The sequence below is a fragment of the Mercenaria mercenaria genome, chromosome 11 (genome assembly GCF_021730395.1).
Source record: "Mercenaria mercenaria strain notata chromosome 11, MADL_Memer_1, whole genome shotgun sequence".
Classification (NCBI taxonomy): Eukaryota; Metazoa; Mollusca; class Bivalvia; order Venerida; family Veneridae; genus Mercenaria; species Mercenaria mercenaria.
Genome location: NC_069371.1, coordinates 16,842,408 through 16,866,961, shown reverse-complemented (window position 1 = coordinate 16,866,961; position 24,554 = coordinate 16,842,408). Strand labels below are relative to the sequence as shown.

Sequence of the window (24,554 nt, the reverse complement as noted above, 5' to 3'; positions counted from 1 at the left end):
TGTGCAAGTTTGGTTAAAATCAAATCATAAACTAGAGATGCTTTTGAGAAAAGCGCATGTCTCTCACAACTGCCCCTATGTAAAATGTATGTTTCTTTAGATGGTTTAGACAAGTGGATCCAATTATATGGTCTGGATGAGTGGATCCAATCAGTAATTCAAGGGCCATAAATCAAAAGTGCTTGGGTGGATTTGGCTAGTTATCGAACTTGGCTAAGGTCTTATGGCCAAACGCATTTTGTTCAAGTTTAGTGAAGATAGGATGAGAAATTTTCGACTTAAGAGTGTGGACAAGAGTAAAAAGGCAGATTTTCCGGTAATTCAAGGGCCGTAACTCCAAAATGCCTGAACCGATTTGGCTAGTTATCACACCTGGCCGAGGTCTCATGGTCAAACACATTTTGTTCAAGTTTGGTGAAGATCGGATGAGAAATGTTTGACTTAGAGTGCGGACAAGAGTAAAACTGCCAATTTTTCGATAATTCAAGGGCCGTAACTCCAAAATGCTTGGACCGATTTGGCTAGTTATCAAACTTGGCCGAGGTCTCATGGTCAAACACATTTTATTCAAGTTTGGTGAAGATCGGAAGAGAAATGTTTGAATTAGAGTGCGGACAAGAGTAAAAAGGCCAATTTTTGGTAATTCAAGGGCCATAACTCCAAGACGCCTGGACCGATTTGGCTAGTTATCGAACTTGGCCAAGCTCTTATGGTCAAACACATCTTGTTCAAGTTTGGTGAAAATTGGATGAGAAATGTTCGACTTAGAGTGCAGACAAGCTTTGTTACAGACACACACAGAGACTGGAGTAAATCAATATGTCTCCCACACCACTGTGTGGTGGGAGACATAATGAAGCTGCTATTGCGCAGACAAGGTCAAAATAGCTAATTTTGGCCCTTTTAGGGGCCATAACTCTGAAACCCATTATGGGATCTGGCCGGTTCAAGAAAGGAATCGAGATCTTATGGTGAAACAAGTTTTGTGCGTTTGATTAAATTCAAATCATAAATGAAGCTGCTATTGTGCAGACAAGGTCAAAATAGCTAATTTTGGCCCTTTCAGGGGCCATAACTCTGGAACCCATAAAGTGATTTGGCCAGTTAAAGAAAGGAATCGAGATCTTATGGTGAAACAAGTTGTGTGCAAGTTTGGTAAAAATAAAATCATAAATAAAGCTGCTATTGTGCAGACAAGGTCAAAATAGCTAATTCTGGCCCTTTCAGGGGCCATAACTCTGGAACCGATAATGGGATCTGGCCAGTTCAAGAAATGAAACAAGATCTTATGGTAATACAAGTTGTGTGCAAGTTTGGTTAAAATAAAATCATAAATGAAACCACTATCGTGCAGACAAGAAATTGTGGACGGACGGACGGATGACGGACCAAGGGCGATCACAAAAGCTCACCCTGTCACTACGTGACAGGTGAGCTAAAAAGGCAAAATATTCAATTTTCCTCAACATTTTTCATGAAAAATTAATGCTGCTGAAATATCACTCAGCTATCTGATGATGCAATCTTTTTACAATATGAGCCGCGCCATGAGAAAACCAACATAGTGGCTTTGTGACCAGCATGGATCCAAACCAGCCTGCGCATCCGCACAGTCTGGTCTGGATCCATGCTGGTTACAAACCCACTATGCTGGTTTTCTCATGACGCAGCTCATATGTACTTATTTAATGTGAACATTTTTTCAGTTTGATGTCTATGTTTCAGATGCTGATATATACATGCCTAGGACAGCAATAAATGTTCAAACCTGTTTTTTCCTCTTCCAACTGTGTCATGTTCACCACATATATACTCTCTGGCTGCTTCATCTGAGCCTGGCACAGAAGTTTTGCCTGATTATGTAGGTACGCAGTTTTGGCACTGTGCTGAGTTATCAACTTCAAATGTATCATCTTACAGGGGAAATGTTTTGTCTGAAAACAGAGTAATATGCAGTTCATAAAAGTTGAAATTACGAAAGCATTGTTAACACTTACTAATAATCATGTAAATTCTACTGTGAATTATTAAGTTCTATTAATTTATTTCTTACTTGTTCTTTTTTTTGTTTCTAATGGAAAGGAACACTGACAAATTCTCTCCAGCTTTTAATGGTAGAGGAAGGCCCTCTACCCCTCTGGACATTATTTCTGGCAGAGTAGAACCACTGACCTGAATACTTTTTCAAACTAAGAATTCCAACTCTCAAGTGAAAGATTAAACCCAGTATCAGAAAAGGCAAGTCAGTGACCTTAATCTCTCTCACACCAAGGTCATATCTGGTTTTATAAACAGTTTTAAATTCTTCCTTAAATGACTATTTAAAAATTGTATTCATATGGAATATAAGCTTAATTTAAATTGTTAAAATGGAAGGTAATTTCTTGTACTGCTCAAGCTCAACTCTTTTAACAAGAGGACCATGATGGTCCTGAATCGCTCACCTCTTCCCACATGACCCAGTTTTGAGTATGACGTCGTTTTTTCTATTATTTGACATAGTGACCTAGTTTTTGAGCTCATGTGACCCAGTTTTGAACTTGACCTAGATATCATCAAGGTAAAAATTCTGACCAATTTTCATGAAGATCCATTGAAAAATATGGTCTCTAGAGAGGTCACAAGGTTTTTCTATTATTTGACCTATTGACCTAGTTTTTTAAGGCACGTGACCCAGTTTCAATCTTGACCTAGATATCATCAAGGTGAACATTCTGACCAATTTCCATGAAGATCTTGTGAAATATATGGCCTCTAGAAAGGTCATAAGGTTTTTCTATTTTTAGACCTACTGACCTAGTTTTTGACCGCACGTGACCCAGTTTCGAACTTGACCTAGATATCATCAAGGTGAACATTCAGACCAACTTTCATACAGATCCCATGAAAAATATGGCCTCTAGAGAGGTCACAAGGTTTTTCTATTATTTGACCTACTGACCTAGTTTTTGAAGGCACGTGACCCAGTTTCGAACTTGACCTAGATATCATCAAGGTGAACGCTCTGACCAATTTTCATGAAGATCTTGTGTAATATATGGCCTTTAGAAAGGTCACAAGGTTTTTCTATTTTTAGACCTACTGACCTAGTTTTTGATCGCATGTGACCCAGTTTCGTACTTGACCTAGATATCATCAAGATGAATATTCAGACCAACTTTCATACAGATCCCATGAAAAATATGGCCTTTAGAGAGGTCACAAGGTTTTTCTATTATTTGACCTACTGACCTAGTTTTTGACGGCACGTGACCCAGTTTCGAACTTGACCTAGATATCATCAAGGTGAATGTTCTGACCAACTTTCATGAAGATCTTGTGAAATATATGGCCTCTAGAGAGTTCACAAGGTTTTTCTATTTTTAGACCTACTGACCTAGTTTTTGAAGGCACGTGACCCAGTTTCGAACTTGACCTAGATATCATAAAGGTAACCATTCTGACCAATTTTCATGAAGATCCATTGAAAATTATTGCCTCTAGAGAGGTCACAAGGTTTTTCTATTTTTAGACCTACTGACCTAGTTTTTGATGGCACGTGACCTAGTTTCAAACTTGGCCTAGAATTTACCAAGACGAACATTCTGACCCATTTTCATAAAGATCCCATGAAAAAAGTGACCTCTAGAGATGTCACAAGGAAAAGTTTACGGACGCACATACGGACGCACATACGCACGTACGGACGCACGGACGACGGACACCGCGCGATCACAAAAGCTCACCTTGTCACTTTGTGACAGGTGAGCTAAAAACATTTTCGCTCTTTTAAAAACATTTCCTTTTCAAGGTTTCTTGCAAGTTTAATATCCTGAGAGGTTTGCATAACTGCATAATTTTAGTCTAATTTTGACTGCAACTTTGACCCCTGAAAGAACAGCACTAAGATCAATAGGGGTCATGTACTCTGCATGTCCAATCATCAAGTAATTGACCAGATACAGTTTCCCATGTTCAGGCCCGTATGACCTTGACCTTTCATTTAGTGACTCCAAAACAATAAGGGTCCTTTTCTCCACAAGCTCTATCTTCCTTTGATGTCTGAATATTCTAGGCAAAAAAGTTCCCAGTTATTGACTGGTAATGAAGTCTGGCCAACAGACTGATGGTCCAGTTCAGGCCCCTGTGACCTTGACCTTTGATTGATATGAAGTCTTGAACAATACAGTATGTGTACACCTTCACATAGCAAACAGCAACTTCTCAACATGTTCAACTCAAAAACAGTTAAATAAATGATTTACAAACATTTTTATCATGAATTCTGACTAATTTTATACATACCAAATAATTTTCCATGTGTTTTATTCCTATCAGATGCTCGTAGATATTAGGTGTGCCGTCTACCTTGCTAGTTGGAAGGCAAAGCTGACATAAGTATGCTGCAGTCTTTGATTTATTTCCATATAACCCTTGTATTTCTGTAACATTGCTCAGGCCTGAAAATAAACAAAACATCTTGCCAGCAAAAGAATTAAAACAAGAGCTTGTAGAACACAAAATGGCCCCCATTGATGATTTCTGTAATCTTACAAAGAACAGAAATTATTTGGTCACTGTGCACTAGACATTTGACGTACTGACCTCGAATTAATAATCATGAGTCATTTACCAGTCATAAGTGACCTCCGTATAAAATGTGATTTTAAACCAAAGCATTTCACTAGTTATTTGGCAAAAAAAGTTCTACTGTTCTTGGTCAATGTGACCTTGACCTTTGACCTACTGACCTCAAAATCAATATGGGTCATCTGCTAGTCATGCTCATCCTTATCAAGTTTCGTGATCTTAGGCCAGACTATCAAGTTATCATCAAAAAATGGTTTACCTATTCCTTGACCTTTAATCTACTGACCTCAAAGCCATAAGGGTTTATCTGCTGGACATGAACAACTACCCTATTAACCTTCATGATTCCAGGCCCAAGGGTTCTTCAAAGTGGGGTTTGTGGGAGGATAAAACATGGTGTCCTTTCATTGGACGGACTGTCACAGACGATTCCATTCAGTAGAACCAAAATAATACATATACAAATTTCGGCTTAATCAATTTTTTGATAACCACCATAGATTTCACACTGCGCCGAAAGAAAATAGTTCTCAAATGGCAACAACTAAAACACAACGCTTCACTGCGCACTTTAACAGAATGCAGTATTAATGCGAGCAGATGATGTGGCCGCTGACCAATAAACTAAGCACACTTTATATACGAGACAGTGTTCTTATCACTGGATGACGGATTTTTCACTGAAGATTTTACATCAATGGAATTCACAAATATATCAGCTGAACTAAAAATTCAGAATTAAGGGGAAGTAAAAGCTTGGATATCTGTTATTTTTCATCACTAAAAAGAAGCAAAATAGAATAATAGAACTTTGATAGATGCTTTTGAAAATTAAAAGAAGTTAAAGAGACTTTTCCAATGATTTATGATATTAGGAAATTTAATGAGAAAGGAATCTATTATATTGCCGAACACAACAGGTGCGTCGCAGGGCATTTGGTATTGGGGCGTCGGGAGATATGGTAAGTAAGACAGAATGGGTATTGGAGGTGTGTCTCCTCCCAGGCTGTAGGAAAATTTTTGCAAATTGCACCATAAATGACATAATTTCCTTGCATTTAAATATCATATAGCCAATTACATCAAGGCCTTATTTGTGCCAATTTTACCAAGAAGCTCTATTTAAGCAATGCCTGAAATGATTCCAGAAGTCACTTAAATTTAAAAATATTTCATTGTCTAGCAAACTGTAGACATTCTAATCATTCATAAAATGTTAAAAGCTTATAACATTATTTCATGAGCTTTTCTCGTCAGGCATTTATCATCGTCAGTAAATATCAAAGCAACAAACCATTTATAATTTAAAGGGGTAAAAATAAGAAAGTGTGATGTGAAAGTATTGCTCGTTTCTTTTATTTTTACAAGATGTAATTGGGTGTATGTGTCTACATGCCTATCTGTGCAGTCTGATAATGATAGTCTGCATTGTTCATATTTAGTCATTAAATTCACAATGAAAATAGAACTTTGGCAATGGTTACACTGTTGTAAAAAAACAGCTGAAAGAGACATTACTAGTTTAGCATTCCAAACAGAAAAGGGACATTGCTGATCTTGGACCTGACAGAATCAACACATTTCAAGACAATCTGTCCTCCAGTATTTACAATGCTTTTATTTTTTAAATGTCATTTGTGATAAGCCTGTCAAAGCATCTAGCAATTTTAAATTGTGTATACTTTATACTTCCAATCATTAATGATCTTTTTCATGTACTATATGCTTGTAAAAGTTCATTTCATTTTGGCTTACAGAAAATTCCAAAGTAATTTTCTGCCCATATCAGATAAAGCTTTTTCCACTAATATGGCAAACATTCAATAAAGCCTATTTTGATAAAACATTAAAGTGGTTGGTATCTTTTTTTTTATTCCTAAAATAAAAAAAAATCCTACTTCTTACCTCTGGCAGAACACAAACATTTGATGTTTTGATTTTAAGGCAAGCTACCTTGGGACAAGATACGTCATTAATTTTTGAACATAATATTTAATACCATACCTAGCAATGGAACATCTGGCTTGTGTTGAATATATTTGTATAGCTCAACTGTTTCCCTTCCATCAGAATGGCTAACAAGTTTTGCTGCTGCTTTAGCTTCTTTGACTCTTTGAGCAAGTGAAACTTTTGGTGTTCTAACAATTTTCGGACTCTCATCAACTTTGACCGGTTCAACTTTCTCTTCAATTTCAGGTACATCTTTAGTTTCACTTTCCCCAACTTTGACTGCTGTGTCTTCCTCCTTCTTTTCATCTGCTTTAGAGGTAGATGCTTCTGCTTCCAGTCGAGCCTTTTCCTTCCTCTTCTCTTCATCTCGTTCCTTAAAAGAATTTTAAAACTAAACCTATTACTGACAGACATAAAAACCTCAAATGTCATTTTGATACAGGTAAGATAAAATATTGTAGTCTTGATCTTTAACTTTAACCTTGGACCAAATATCCAGTTTCATGCACTCTCTATGTTACCTTGACAAGGTTAAGGATGCTTGTTTTATGAAAATCCTTCAGCTTGGAACATTATTATGTTGTGTAGACAAATTGTAACATCATTTTGACCTTTGACCTCAAAGTGGATCTTGAACTCAGATCTAGTGACCATGGTGATCATGAATGTTTTTCATGGTATCAAGATGGTGAGAATTAGTGTAGTAATTTGAAGATGCAGTAAATGGTTTCATACATATGCCTCTGGAAACTAAGAACAGAAAGCTGCAGATGGGTGCATTTGTTTGTTTGTATATTTTGGGTTTAGCACTGTTTTTCAACAGTATTTCAGTTATGTAGCAGTGGGCAGTTAACCTAACCAGTGTTCCTGGATTCTGTACCAGTACAAATCTGCTCTCCACACAAGTAGCTGCCAACTTCCCCACATGAATCATGGGTGGAGAACAAATGATTTCATACACTATGTCTTTTATCAAAATGTCACGGAGAACATACGCGAACTCACGGCCACGAGATGTGTAGATCTGTGAGCTAAGCGGGCGGGCTAAATGGATGCATATCTCCCTACATATAGCCCATATAAAATTTGTATCTAGGGGTAAAAAATATTATTACACTGACAATGTCACATTAGAACCAAACTATAATTGTCATTAAGTTTAAAGCTGGTTTATTTTTCATTACCCTTTCAATTACTTGATTTTTATAACCTATCTTCACATTAAAATTTAAAATGATATGTATAATATACTTACTAAAACATTAAAAATGCTAACATGAAACTAGAATTATTGATCTGTATTTTGCAATCAGAATTATGTGGAATTGGATTTCCTTTTGGCTATGCAGTTCTATTCTGATAACTGAGTATGTTCTAAACCACAATGATGAAAAGGCAAAATTAAAATAAAGACAAAACTACAAACAAGAGGGCCAAGATGGCCCTAGGTCGCTCACCTAAGAAACACTCCATAACAGTGTAAAACATGTTTGACCTAGTGATTTCAAGGAAACAAATATTCTGACCAATTTTCATTAAGATTGGACCAAAAAAATGGTCTCTTGCGATAAAACAAGCATTTTCTTAGATATGACCTAGTTTTTGACCCTAGATGACCCATGTTCAAACTCGACCTAGATTTTATCAAGGCAATCATTCTGACCAAAATTCATGAAGATCAACTGAAAAATACAGCCTCTATCACAAACAGAAGTTTTTTCTTTGATTTGACCAAGTGACCTAGTTTTTGACCTCAGATGACCCATATTCAAATTTGACCTAGATTTCATTAAGGCAATCAACCTGACCAAATTTCATAAAAATCAATTGAAAAAAACAGTCTCTATCGCATACACAAGATTTTTCTTTAATTTGACCTAGTGACCTAGTTTTTGACCTCAGATAACCCAATTTCAAAATTGTCCTAGATTTCATCAAGACAATCATTCTGACCAAATTTCATACAGATCAATTGAAAAATACATCCTCTATTGCATACACAATGTTTTTCTTCGATTTGACCTAGTGACCTAGTTTTTGACCCGAGATGACCCATTTTCGAACACGGCCTAGATTTTATCAAGGTAATCATTCTGGCTAAATTTCATGAAGATCAGTTGAAAAATACAGCCTCTAATGCATACACAAGGTTTTTTCTTTGATTTGACCTAGTGACCTAGTTTTTGACCCCAGATGACCTATTTTCGAACTTGGTCTAAACTTCATCAAGGTAATCATTCTGACCAAAATTCATGAAGATCAATTGAAAAATACAGCCTCTATCGCATACACAAGGTTTTTACGTGATATGACCTAGTGGCCTAGTTTTTGACCCCAGATGACCCATTTTCAAAATCGGCCTAGATATCATCAAGGTAATCATTCTGACCAAAATTCATGAAGATCAATTGAAAAATACCGCCTCTATCGCATACACAAGGTTTTTCTTTGATTTGACCTAGTGACCTAGTTTTTGATCCGAGATGACCCATTTTCAAACTCGGCCTAGATTTCATCAAGGTTATCATTCTGACCAACATTCATGAAGAAGAATTGAAAAATACAGCCTCTATCACATACACAAGGTTTTTCTTTGATTTGACCTAGTGACCTAGTTTTTGACCCGAGATGACCCATTTTCGAACTCGGCTTAGATTTCATCAAGGTTATCATTCTGACCAATATTCATGAAGATTAATTGAAAAATACCGCCTCTATCGCATACACAAGGTTTTTCTTTGATTTGACCTAGTGACCTAGTTTTTGACCCGAGATGACCCATTTTCGAACTCGGCCTAGATTTCATCAAAGTTATCATTCTGACCAATATTCATGAAGATTAAATGAAAAATACAGCCTCTATCGCATACACAAGGTTTTTCTTTGATTTGACCTAGTGACCTAGTTTTTGACCCGAGATGACCCATTTTCGAACTCGGCCTAGATTTCATCAAGGTTATCATTCTGATCAATATTCATGAAGATTAATTGAAAAATACAGCCTCTATCGCATACACAAGCTAAATGAAGACAGACGACAGACGACGGACGCCGGACATCGAGCGATCAGAAAAACTCACCTGAGCATTGCTCAGGTGAGCTAAAAATGAAAATCTAACATCAAAACATAATGGTGAAAAAGTCAAAATCACAACAGTGAACATAAGAATCTACAATTATGAAAACATGAAACCACAATGGTGAAAACGCTCAACAGTACACTTTCATGTTTTCACCATTGCGGTTTCAGCTTTCATCATTATGGTATTGACTTTCATTATTGTGGTTTTGACTTCACTATCATGGTTTCCACTTTCATCTTTTCATTATTTAAAGTTTGACGTTAGGCCAGAATGTTTTCCAAACTGTGACTTTGACCTTCACCGTCATGATTTTGACTAACATCATTGCATTTTTGACTTTCATCATATTGGTATTGACTTTCACCACTGCAGTTTCAACCTTTATTATCAACATTTTTTATTTCACCGTTGGTGGTATGTGGGGTTTGGAAATAAAAAAAATGTGATAGTCCAAACTAAGCACCACAGTTCTCTTTATCTTTTTTGGTTTGGATTTTATTACATTTGTCAACAGTTACTGTATTTCATTCATAATAAGAGCTAGCAGAACACGAAATGCCCCCCTTGATGCATTCAGTAATTGCACAAGGAACAGAAATTATTTGGTAAATGTACACAAAAGTTCTACTATTCTGGGTCAATGTTACCTTGACCTTTGACCTACTGACCTCAAAATAAATTGGGGTCATCTGCTGGTAATGATCAACCTCCCTATTAAGTTTTGTGATCCTAAGCCTAAGCGTGCTAAGTTATCATGCTGAAATGGTTTAACTGTTCTGGGTCACTTTGACCTTGACCTTTGACTTACTGACCTCAAAATCAATAGGGGTCATCTGCTGGTCCTCCCTATCAAGTTTCATGATCCTAGGCCCAAGCATTCTCAAGTTATTGTTGGGAAACTGTTTAACTGTTTGGCCTCAAAATCAATAGGGGTCATCTGCTGGTCATGACCAACCTCCCTATCAACTTTCATGATCCTAGGTCCAAGATTTCTTGAGCTATCATCCGGAAATCATTTAACTGTTTCTGGTCACTGACCTTGACCTTTGACTACAGACCTCAAAATCAATAGGGGTCATCTGCTGGTCATGAACAACCTCCCTATCAAGTTTCATGATCCTAGGCACAAGTGTTCTCGAGTTATCATTTGAAAACTGTTAAACTGTTCCGGGTCACTGTGACCTTAACCTTTGATCTACTGGCCTCAAAATCAATAGGGGTCATCTGCTGGTCATGACCAACCTCCCTATCAAGTTTCATGATCCTAGGCACAAGCGTTCTCGAGTTATCATTCGAAAACTGTTAAACTGTTCCGGGTCACTGTGACCTTGACCTTTGACCTACTGGCCTCAAAATCAATAGGGGTCATCTGCTGGTCATGACAACCTCTCTATTAACTTTCATGATCCTAGGTCCAAGAGTTCTTGAGTTACCATCCAGAAATTGTTTAACTGTTCCGGGTCACTGTGACTTGAACATTGACCTACTGACCACAAAATCAATAGGGGTCATCTGCTGGTCATGACCAACCTCCTTATCAAGTTTCATGATCCTAGGCACAATTGTTCTTGAGTTATCATCTGGAAACCATTTAACTATTCCAGGTCACTGTGACCTTGAACTTTGACTGACTGACCTCAAAATCAATAGGGGTCATCTGTTGGTCATGACCAACCTCCTTATCAAGTTTCATGATCCTAGACTCAAGCGTTCTTGAGTTATCATCCGGAAACCAACTGGTCTTCATACTGACACCGATCAACCGACATCTACAAAACAATATACCCCTCCTTCCTTGAAGGGGGGGCATAAAAATGTTATTAGTTGAACTCAATTTTTTACCAGTTCTTACTGGTTATACAGGGGCATTCATTAATTAATTTATCGCCTACAATCCGAGTCTGCGGTGCGTGAAAATACAGCGACCTTGGTCGTTGCGGATTATCAATTTTGTACATTACCCTGTCACCAAAGGGATTTAGCAAGGTGTCAACGATATGATAAGGTTCTATGCACATATCAGTCGCCGATGCACTTCATGATAAATTTACAATTGGCTGTATATTTTCTGCCCTTTTTGAAAATTTATGAGTTCGGCATTTTGCCGCTCCTCGAATTATTGGGGCGGCGAGTGCCGCCCCTGCTCCTACGCCCTTGTTATATACATACACAACTGACAACTTCTCAGTAGAAATTAATAAGTACATACACTATTGTCAGAACAGACATTTTTGCATTTAGCACTTAAACAAGAGCCATGTTAGACATGGCCAATCCCCCCGCCGGGCATATTATAATTGAAGGCTAAAGTTCCTGGCAAGTTAGTGTCTGAAAGTATTAATTTTGGGGAAAACTTTGAAGAACCATTTCGTTGTGGTCCGCATCAGGGGTTTTAAAGATGTGGAAGAAAGAATAAGTCAGCGGTGAGGTGGTTTACTGCTAAATTTTATTAATTTTCATGAACAGTATAGTTATGATGTTTTTCTATATGGCTACTGTAAAAAGAAGGAATGGAAAGCTAACAGGGAACAAGAGTGCCAGAATGTCACAATATACGCCCGTCACGGCAAATTTCTTTACTCTAGCAGCTGTATTTGCAAATGGAATTTTAATTTTGTGGTTGTTTAGTAATCATTGTAAGTCTTTTGTTTTTCTAAGTCCACAAAAAAACTCCTTACCAGGTAGAGATATCTTAAAATACACCTAAAATTGGAAAGTAACATCCATGTTGTACCACAGAAAAGTGGTCTTGTTTTTTCCCTACAGTCAATTATAAAAATGTTACAATATAAATTATTTATAGTAACAACTAAGGAAAGTTAATCTTAAAAAAAAAAAAAAAAAAAAAAAAAAAAAATTGTAAGTCCACACAAAAATCTTTACCAGGTAGAGATTGGTCAAAATACACCTCAAAATTGGATGTAGCATGCATGTTGTACTACAGAAAAGTGGTCTTGATTTTTCCCTACGACTAGTAATGAAAAAGTTACAATAAAAGCTATTTAAAGTAACAACAAAGGGAAGTAATTCTAAAGAAGGGAACTGCGCATGACACTTCCTCTCATGATGGTGTATAATTGTGCCAAGTTACATCAAAATCCCTCCATGCATGAAGAAGAAATGCTTCGGACAAAGTCATTCTTGTATCTGACATTTGGCCTCTAAGTGTGACCTTGACCTTAGACCTAGGGACCTGGATCTTGCGCATGACACTTTGTCTCGTGGTGGTGAACATTTGTGCCAAGTTATATCAAAATCCCTCTATGCATGAAGAAGAAATGCTCCGGACAAGGTTTTCATTCTTGTATCCTTTGACCTGTAAGTGTGACCTTGACCTTAGACTAGGGACTTGGTTCTTATGCATGACACTCTGCCTCGTGGTGTTGAACATTTGTGCCAAGATATATCAAAATCCCTCCATGCATAAAAAAGATATGCTCCGGACAAATTTTTTTAAGAAAATATGATAAAGGGGAATAACTCAAAAAATAAGCAAGGTTGAGTTATTGTTCTTGCACACTGCACTTCCTCCCAATGTGTTCTATCAGTGTATGAAGTTTGAAGAAAATCCCTTCAATACTTTTGGAGTTATGCTCCGGACAAATTTTTTTTAAGAAAATAAGATAAAGGGGAATAACTCAAAAAATAGGCATGGTAGAGTTATTGTCCTTGCACATTGCACTTCCTCCCAATGTGTTCTATCAGTGTATGAAGTTTGAAGAAAATCCCTCCAGTACTTTTGGAGTTATGCTCCGGACAAATTTTTTTAAGAAAATAAGATAAAGGGGAATAACTCAAAAAATAGGCAAGGTAGAGTTATTGTTCTTGCACACTGCACTTCCTCCCAATGTGTTCTATCAGTGTATGAAGTTTGAAGAAAATCCCTCCAGTACTTTTGGAGTTATGCTCCGGACAAAGATCGTTGCGGACGGACGGACGGACGCACGGACGGACGGACGGAGAGCATTTCTAATATCCCCTTCGCCTTTGGCGGGGGGATAAACAACAGATTCTGCTCAGGGCACTAAATTAACCCTTTTCATGCTGGACACAATTGATTCTGCCTTTACGACCAGTATAGGTCATAATCAGCCTGCACATCCATGCAGTCTGATCATGATCTGCACTGTTCGCTATTCAGTCAGTATAATTGTGTATGCCTCCCTTTTAACAGTTACTGGTACTGTCCAAATTGAAAGATTGACAAGTTCATTATAGAAATTTAACAGGGTAAGAGTTAACAACTGCCTTGACATAAAGAATGAAGCACTTCTCCATTATTTGCACTGATGTCACCAGCACCATAAAATAGAAAGTTTTATGAGAGATATACTTTTACTATATTCGCTGGATCATTTATATATACTTGGCGTCATTGAAAAGTTACCACTTAATATATACCTCTTTACTTGTTTATACAATATCTAAGTCACTTCTTCATGGCCTGTGCGTGGTCTATTACTCATAGACCCTGTCTGATCATGTCTCCTAACCCATTTCATGCCTGTCAGGTGAGAACAGCACATACGACGTGCAATTTCACAACATGTAAGTTCGGCGTCAACCATGTCAATGGCCTGATGGCATTGATCTGCCTTAAACGTGGCATTCTTAGCAAGGATATTCTGGATTTTTTAACGTATTCCTTTTAGTCTGTCGACTAACTTTCAAATGCAGTGAATGATTTGCAATAAAATTTTTGTATATTTCGACATTGCTAAAAGTCATTTTGCACGTGCAGCCTGTGCCTCAAATGGAGTTAATCGAATTTGACAAATCTTTACACCAGTAACGTCCCAGCTGCGTCAAAAATGAAGTCGTGTTATGCTTTTAACACAGTCTTGTGCGATTCTTAAAATATTAGGGCCATTAGGGTGGTAACATTTCAGTGACGCTGAGTATACATATCCCCATTTGTTTTAAAAGATGGACATATATGGCAAACATTCTAGCTTGTGAAACAATCTTAATTTCAAGTATAGCAAACTTTTAGCTTCTTGAAAATATCTGATTTCACAGTAATTGACCAAATCCTCCCTACCTGGTCTTATAAATCCTGAATAGTGTTAGTTACCTCGACTGTGTATGCATATGTCATGCTTAATAAATATGTTTTAAAATTCAATGGAACTTTTTTTATTAGTATAATTTTGTTTGTTTGTTTTGGGTGTCACATCGTCTTTCAACAGTACCGGGTATTTCAATTATGTAACGGCTGGCAGTTAACCTAACCAGTGTTCCTGGATTCTGTACCAGTACAAACCTGTTCTCCACAGTAACTGCCAACTTCCCCATATGAATCAATGGAGGAGGAAGAATGATTTCAGACACAATGTCTTCCATCAAATTGTTAAGAGAACATAATGCTCCGCCTGAGGACCAAATTCATGACCCTGATATCCATAGATCTGCGCTCTCCATATTGAGCAAAGCCGATAGGTTGATTTGTTTAAAAGTGAGACATTATGAACTTTATATGAATGTCCCTTATTGTGACCTAAGCCTCAAACTTATAGACCTGACAAATGCTTGCAGATTTCTTTCTCATCATGTTAAATAACAGTGTTATACTTTACTGGAATTATTAAAATGTTATCTGAGACACCAAATCTTATACAAGCATAAGCATGGACACTCTAAGCACATTGACTTTGCAGGTATGGGCCTGACAATACAAAAGACCTCTAACCATCAATACAGAGGAAAAACGATTTCTGGGTGATTACAGATAAAGTATGTTCTCCCACTGGCTGACAGATGTTAGGAAGGTGTCAGTTACTTGCAAACAACTTACTTGTATAATCATTTAATTAGTCTAGCATGAAAATTTTGTCACCTGTTGTAATACTTTGTAACTGAAATGATTGGTAAACTCACCACATATCAGTTTTTGAATGAAGAATGGTAGTGAGTGTTCTATTTAAATATAGATATGGACAAACATATTATCATGATGCATGTATAGCCCATTACATCACTGTAGCAATGCTCATAGTTAAGTTTGTAAAATTGCACCAACACAAGCCATATACTGTGAAATCATTAATATATTCGTGGGGGACTTATTTTCGTGGATTTCGTGGTTGAGTCAATCCATGAAATTTAATCCCAATGGACAAGTAAAATTCTCATTCATTTCTTATGTTCAAAAGTTGAAATCCACGCATTTATATCCACACAAAATTGCCATTTTGACCAAAACCATGAAATTTCGTGCCCACAAAATTATATGATTTTACAGAAGCAACTTTCCAGCTATTTAATAGTGAAAGAAGCTGGCCTTTATTTCAGGCATGGGTTGGGACCTTGTGTAGAACAATCAACCTTTTGCTTGCCAAATGAATGACTTCTTTACATGACAACCTGAAAAGGGCTATCAGCAAACCAATCAGCCAAGTAGACCCTTTGTAATAAAGGGCACCCTATTCAAAGTCAGTGACTAACATCCGGTCACAAAAGGCTTTAGAATTGAAATGACAAAAGTCAGTGTGTTTTTTAATTTAATAACACCAACAAAACAAATGAAAAGCATTATATGAGCAGTAAATATATGCATACAGAAATGGACTTGATAAACATTAAATACTTCGTAACTTTGCAGTTTTTAACAATAGACAATTGAAAAGTACTTTTAAACAGACTTATGAATAGGATCTAACAGAAAGCATAGCTTAATCAATTGATACTTTTTTAATGGGACTGACCTCCAGACCTTGGCTAAAATGATCTTTCATCAAAATTGAAGTTTGGTCAAATTATGAACATAAGAATATGGGCTTTGTTTCTAAACTACATGAAAAATGCCAAATCAAGAAAAAAAAGCCCGAGTCGGGAATCGAACCCATTCCGACTTGGCAATTAAAATTTCCAAGCTGTTTTCACCAATACATCATGGAGGAATATGTATGCAATGATTGTTAAATATAGATATTTACAATTTAGGCAGTTTAACCCAAGTAAAGCATTACAAACACTTTTCAATTTTCAATGAAAAAAATTAAGTAAAAACAAAAACTTCTCATGTGTTTCATAACATTTAGTCTGTCAATCATCAAGTGTCAAAGTTTTCTTAAGAAATATAGCATTACTTTCCTGATACCTAAAAATTGTCTCCTTTTTGTTTTTTTTTCAGGCCAGTCTGAAAAATTTAATCATCTGAGAGTATTAGGAGTTATGTTCCCTTGTTGCCTCTGGAAAAATAAAGGATCATTAATCCAGTTTAAAGACAAAGCCTAGCAGCTCACCTTTGTCTGCTAATGTTACCAGTGGCAATAAAGGGAGGTAACTCTTCCAGTACTTCTCAGTCAAGTGATCATCAGTAATGTCTTTTTTAGAACGTATTTAAGGTAATTCACAATCATTTATTATTATGGATTTTCATCCTTTTTTTGTTTTATACTTTACATTTGTAAAACTTGAAATACTGAACACAATGACCATGGAATCATTCTATTTTTTGTGGCATTAAATTTCATTGCTTCTCCAAAAAAGGCTATTTTTTACGTCTATAAAATTGTAGAATTTAGAATATAAACATGAAATATACTAGAATTTTATTTGTTTCCCTAAAAATCTGTGAGAGTCAGTTCCACTACAACTAAAAATGATTTCATAACAGATTGTGGCAATACCTTGCCTACCGTTTTTTTTCATATATTTTTCTTTTAATATTCAATAAGATTGAACAACAAAGCATATAGATGAGAAATTATATCTACAACATTATGCACTTATGGCATAACAGTAAAGTCCTGTTGACAAAAATATTTGCTCATACCTTAATACTGAAAAAGATCACATCAGTGAAAGTTATTTTACTTTTATATCTATACACAACAGTTACAAAAAGTGGTTAAATGATTTTTTTCACAATTATAGTGCAATCACTATTAATGGAATATAACATACTGGGATAAAATCAAATTATTATGTTTCATCTATGCTTGCAGCTGTGTTATCAACAAACATCAAGACACAATACCATATAAATGAAAACAACTGAAGAGAAATGAATACCTAATAACAAGCACATTTAACACTAAAATAATAAACAAACACCCTACTGCTCATTAAAAACATTAAATTTTGGTACAATTTAAAAACATACACTTTAGGTAATCAGATTCCTCGACAGAAGCTGTTAAATAACAGCATGCTGGACTATTTGAAGAAAATGTAGTGATAGGAACAAGTCCAATTAGCAAACAGGGGTTTAAAGATCTGACAAGTTAAAGTATGTTTTCTAACATGTCTTGGTTCTAATTAAGATTTTTGTCAATTTGTTTCTCTCTTTAGAAATGTGTCCTCATATAAAGGTTTAGCGTAATTATAACATGTTTGATTTTTCATGGGTTGTTAGTTTATTTTTCTAATGTGTAATATCATCAATAACATTTTCTTTTATGCATCTTATATACAAAACATTTTACTATTTAATGGTTCACTGAGTAATTTTTATCTGAATAACATATTAATAACAACTCTTGTTTTAACATGTTACGAATCATTTAGGAAAACATATCATTTGGGCAGACATTCATTTGATAATTGATATGTGGGATCTCTTTGAACTATTATATCATTCTGACAATGTTCTGTCAGTCTATAAAATGCAAATATTCTTTTAAATCAGTAACTTTACTTTCTGATTTCTTTGCTTATTTGTTTTACCTTCTTCTATAAGGCAGCACAATGCCAGGGTATACAAAGTTCTTGTTTGGAACTTTGACATATTTCAATGGGCCTTCACAATGTTCATTTTTCAAATGCTTTAGTCCATGCTGTCTAACTTTGAAGGGTTTATTACATTTTGCACAGAAAGTTTGTTTCAGGTATCCAATGTGAGTCTGATCCCAGTGACGCCTGAACTGTGAGTAACTTGAGAAAGATGCCAAACAGTTCTCAACAACACAAATGGCACCTGGGTAAAACTCGGGACCTTTCTGACGCTCACAAAAACTTTCTGCTGTTTCACTGGCACCTGCAGGTTCCTCATTAAGAATATTTTCAATTTCTCCCTCATTTTCAACATCAGGCCTTGAATAAAGTTTTCCAGTTGGCTGTTCATATTGGTCATTACTACTACAACCTGCTGGTTGTGCAGTTTGATTTTGTGTTTTGACAGTGTGGATATCAGTGTTCTCTCCGTAACTGTTTGTCTCAGCTTTGCTATGAACATTATCCTGCCAAACACCTTTTTCATCCCCTCCACTGATTACAGTTGCACGTTCATTATCAACTTCCTCCAGTCTCTTCCTACCTATCTGACTTGAAAATGTATCAACTGATTTGTATTTTTCTTCTTGACTTTTTGCAGTAGTTATAGCAGATACTTCTAGATGGCTGTCTGTTTCCTTAACAATTTCTAAATCATCAAATTTTTTACCACATATACTTTCTACATATTCAGTCTTTTTGTCTGTTTCACAGTTGACATCATCCAGTTTTTCAGCAAGTTTTGTATCCTTTGATATACCTTCTATGCTTACCACTTCATGCTGTTCCCTATCCAGTCTATCAAGGAAAGTTGGTTTAACATTGCCTGGATCAATGTAGTCTGGATTTGGAACATGTACTGGACCCTTCATTATACCCTGACATTTAGGTTTTGGGCAGTTTAGTAGGAAATTGAATTTCCTATAGAAGGATTTGGTGCATTTCATGCAAGTGTATTTTTCAAAGTTTGGACAATGTTTATTCATCCAATGTTTGGCAAATTGTGAGTGACTTCTGAATGTTTCTTGGCATTTTTCTGCTATACACTCACCTCCAACCATATACTGTTTACAAGAGCTGTCATCATTATGAAACGGTATTCTATATAGTTCAGCATCCCTTGGGTCAACATATTCAGTGTTTGGAACAAGAACTGGCCCATTTACTTTTCCACCACACTGACAGTAGTTTTTCCTAATCTCGTATTTAAAATGGCATTTGGAACAATCAAAGGACCTTATAAATGGTAGATGAACTTTCCTCCAATGAGCAAAAAACTGAGAGTAGTTTTCAAAGACCACTTGGCAATCCTTCACTTGGCATTTAGCATTGATATAAAATCTTACCTCTGGAGGATGAAGTTTCTTGTCATAGTACAAACCTTTCTTTGGAAATTCATCTAGCATCTGCTCTACATCCTCTTTCGTTTTTGGATTTTGTCTGAAATTTTTCAAAGGCAGCTCCATATTAAGTTGTTTCCCTTCAGATTCATCTTGATCAGTTTTCATTGCCTCATTCAGCACTCCTTTTAATGACACCTGTATATTACCAGAGATCTCCGACTGTATAGTTTTAGTCTTTGCTCCAGTTGCAATATTTGGGCCTTTGTTGATTAATTCTTCAGGTAAATAATGCAAATAATTGCTATTTGCTTCCACTTCATTGAATTCTTTGGGTAGTTCAGTTCTTAATTTCATTTCTTTGCCTTCTTTACTTCCTGATAAAATGTACGTATTATCAATCTCTTTCCTACACATATTTTGTGGTTCTGGATCTTTCTCTGGCTCACTGACATTGTTGTTGTCACCTGAAATATTTACAGCCTCTTGGCTTTTGCCTGACAGAAAAGTAGCTAAAGTGACTTTGTTTTCATACTTATTACCATGTTTGCCTGATGACAAAACATCATCATCTTTTAAAACGTATGGCTTCACATTCCCTGGGTTAATATACTTCTGATTTGGAATGAAACTGGGACCTTCAACCGGACCATTGCATCTAGTTTCCTTACAATAAAGTATTTGGAAACCAATGCGAGTGTAAGACTTCTTACAATTCAAGCAAGTATACTTTTCAAAATTGGAACAGTGGCTACAGATCCAGTGTCTCAAAAACTGTTCATAATTCAAGAATTTAATATTACATTTCTTAACCAGACATTTGGATCCTGAGACAAACACAGGACATGTGTCATCAGTATCTAGCTCAGAAATTTTGTATAGAATTGCTCCTACCGGATCTATAAAAATCTCATTTGGAACCAATACTGTAAATCTGCTCTTTTTACCACAGCAATAAACCCCTTTAACAGTTTTCAACATGCTGTTGCAGTAAGTACACAAGAATCTTTTCACATAAGGAAGGTGACTATTTTTCCAGTGATAAAGAAAGAAGGAACAGTTGGCAAATGTGACATTACACCCACTCACAGGACATTTAGCACCTGCATGGAATAATAAACTGGACAGTTCATGACTCTTGTAATACTTGCCAACACTTGAACACCCTAAAAGGAGTTTATTTAGCTCTGAAGATGTAAGACCATACTGGACAATTACTTCTTCAGGCACTATCTTTCCGTAAGGTTTTGCATTACCTGGATCAGTAAATGATCCAAGTGGTTCATAAATAATATTTTGCATCAGACCAGAACAAACTTTACTGCACACTTCTGGGACAGGCTGGCCTGGTTTCCAAGTACATCTTCTTCCACATTTGTCACAACTGTACTGCTGTAGGTAAACTGCACAATGACACATTTTCCAATGCTCAACAAACTCGTCCAAGGTTATGAAAGTTGACCTACAATTTGTGACAGTGCATTTTGCGCCACTATAAAACACAGGGCTATTTGCATCTTGTTTCTTGACATTTTGTTTCAGAAATTCATTTAATCCTATAGTCTTCTTTGAAGCATCTGACTGTTTCTTCGGTAGATCTCTTGCTTTGTCAACTGTACTTTCTATTTCCCTTAATTGCTCAATTGCTTTCTCTGCACTGTCTTCTTCAAGCTTACTTTGATCTTCATTAGATTCAGATTTGCTTGATAAGAATGGGAGTTCACCATTCGGATCGACAAATTTGGCATTTGGTCTTACAACTTTCTCTATTTCAGACTTGCACCATGACTTATGTTCTAAGACTTTTTTTAGTGTAAACATCTTTTTCTTGCATTTTAGGCAACCATATGTATGGATCTCAGGAATGTGAGCAAACTCCCAATGTATTCTGAAACTCGCAAATGTGGGAAAGCCGTCAATAGCTGCACACTCTCTCACTGGGCATTTTGCCCCTGCAAAGAAAGATGGACAGCCCTTATCCTCATGGGTATATTCAGCCATTCCTATTCTTCCTTTTGAGTACTCATCTGCATCTGACAGTAATTCAAGTTCAGTGAAAATGTGTTTTTCTTCCATGTTACTCATAGCATTATTTGCTTGGCCCAGTTGTTCTGTGGTACATGTCTGAGCTTTTCCTGGATCTATAAAATTTTGATTTTTTGCACACATTTCTGTGAATGTAGAGTGACAAATTCTTTTGATATGCTTCAACATCAATTTCTTCTGATCAAAAATTTTCTTACATTTGTTACAAATAAATTTCTTCTTGTACTGAATATGCTTTGAATTCCAATGTCTCATAAAAGCACAATGCCCCTTAAAATCCTCATTACTTGGACACTTTTTAACTGGACATTTATATTCCAATGGTCTTAAAGTACGCTCTTCATGGGAAAATGGCAGCTTATTTAGATTAGAAACATGGGCTTTATGATGAACACTTTTGATTTGATGTGCTTGCTTGTCTGTTGGAATAACAGTAATATTACTAGCTTCTGAATTTGCAAACATTTGACAGGTTGCAGACTTATCAAACATTTGAATAGTGGCAGGCTTGTTAAATATTTGAGTGGTTGCAAAACTACCAAATATTTGACTGGATGCAGGACTTTTATACATTGGACTGGCTGTGGGATTGCCAATGATTTGAATAGATGCAGGGTTACCAATCCACTGACCAGCAACTGGTCCATGTTTTGATGCATTATCACGAACAAAAGTAGGAAGTGAATGACTTGATGTGAGAGATGAATATCCTAACTGAAAATTTTCAGATGAAATGAATGGACTATAAAAGTCATTAAACTTTTCTGGATAATGAATTCCAACAGAAACAGATCCATCAGTCTCATTATTTTGAGTGTCCTCCATATTAGAATATGCTGAATTGCATGCAGCAAACATTGCATCATTTGGTTGATAGGCAATTTGTGTAGTGCTCTGGAAGAGGTAACTATTCTCTGGAACCAAACTGGTGCTAGTACTTGAAAGATCTTCAAAATTACCCCCAGTCTCTATCTCAATCCGGCAAGGCTGTCTGCCAATCGGTTCGTCCACTTCCTCAGTCTGTGCAAATATAGAGTGATTTTTTGTTTCGAATGTTTGCCACATATATCTGAGACAAAACATTTAATAGGACCATCTAGCACCACATGCAATCAGAATTACATTTTTCTTAAAAAAAAAAGAAACTGCTTCAATTAAGTATGATGTTATCTTGACCAAATGACCTCAACGCCAATAAAGGTCATCTAAGGACCTCAGGATAACATTCTATGGACTGCTGTTTTTTAAACATTCTTTAGTTATCAATCAGAAACTGTTATCTGTCTCCACTGTGACTTTTAAACAAATGACCCCAAAAAGCAAGTGGTCTAATGACCACAGGCAATTATACTATGAAGTCTGGTGACCACATGCTCAAGCAATCTCTAGTCAAAACAAAGAACTAATTTCAATCTTGAAGCTACTGTGACCTTGAGCTTTGACACTGACCCCAAAACCGTAGGTGTCATCTACTTACTATACGCAATCATACTTTGAAGCTGGAAGGTCACAGCTAAAGTTGCTCTTCAGTTATTGATTGGAAATAATTTTTAGACTTTAGTTTTAGACCTTGACTTCTGATGTCATGACCAAGAAACAAATTGTTTTTTTTTTTTGTTTTGTTTTTTTTTTTGGTTGGATTTAACGTCGCACCGACACATGATAGGTCATATGGCGACTTTCCAGCTTTAATGGTGGAGGAAGACCCCAGGTGCCCCTCCGTGCATTATTTCATCACGAGCGGGCACCTGGGTAGAACCACCGACCTTCCGTAAGCCAGCTGGATGGCTTCCTCACATGAAGAATTCAACGCCCCGAGTGAGGCTCGAACCCACATCGATGAGGGGCAAGTGATTTGAAGTCAGCGACCTTAACCACTCGGCCACGGAGGCCCCAAGAAACAAATTGGGTACCCGCTGATCACAGGAAATCATTCTGCATAAGGTGATGGCTGTTGGCACTAGCAATTTCCAGTTATTGGTCACTGACTTTTGTTGTACTATTCACAAAGAAAAAGGGCTCACTTACTGATTAAAGACAACAGTTCCTATGAAGTCTGATTGTCATACATGTACATTCTCTAGTTATTGATGAAAAACAAAATGACATACTGAGAAAGGTTAACAACATATCTCCGTCTACTTCAAAACCAACACAAAGGAAGCCTTGATCATTCTTATACATAGACCTGATATTTCTCTCCATCCCCTCACCCACCCATTTTTATGCACAACTGAAATTTTGGAAACTTTCACATGATGGTCTTTTTTTACAATGACACCTTTAATAGGCATATGACTCTTTCCTCCAGAATGTAACCATACACATTATGTTTTCTGTTCTAAAAAATAACTGTCTCCACAAACTTAAACTATGAACATAACAATAAAAGATTTTTAAAAAAATTTGTTGGAATTATTGTGATACTGTTCTTATATTCATTTGCAGTAAACCCATTCAATTCTACTGACACTAATAAATTGGCCAAAACAGCTCCTATTAGTGCTTTAATAAATTGGAATTTTTTGTCTTTGTTTACACATAATTTTTGAAACTATCACAATCATAATCCCTAACAAATCATAAATGATTACACAATATGTACATGTATATACATGTAGTTCAAACTTAGAACGGTATGTGTATGAGTACACCTGCTAGAAAGAAAAAGAGGACAATGTAGGTCCTGTACTGCTCACCTGACCTAAATCTTACACCTGATAATTTTGTATCTTATTTGGTCTAGATTTTAAAGTGACAAGCATTTTAACCATTTTTATGTTAATCATGTAGATCAGTTACCAAGTTTTTCAATACTTTGACCTAGTCAAATAACTTTTTACCTCAGGTA

The 24,554-nt window shown here is 36.3% G+C and overlaps 1 protein-coding gene across 3 annotated transcripts in view; it reads right to left on the bottom strand.

Moving 5' to 3' along the window:
- The window catches only part of LOC123531513 (uncharacterized), a 97,667-nt gene that overhangs the window by 33,914 nt on the left and 39,199 nt on the right, over nucleotides 1-24,554 (bottom strand). For 2 of the 3 annotated variants that reach the window (XM_053518646.1, XM_053518647.1), the window contains exons 18-20: nucleotides 6,574-6,892; nucleotides 4,285-4,439; nucleotides 1,769-1,934 (exon numbers count right to left, since the gene is read on the bottom strand). In XM_053518646.1, coding sequence (XP_053374621.1) covers nucleotides 1,769-1,934; nucleotides 4,285-4,439; nucleotides 6,574-6,892 — 640 coding nt within the window. Of the gene's footprint in view, nucleotides 1-1,768; nucleotides 1,935-4,284; nucleotides 4,440-6,573; nucleotides 6,893-16,733; nucleotides 22,724-24,554 lie in introns of those variants that run through there. The other variant, XM_045312554.2, reaches the window with a different exon arrangement.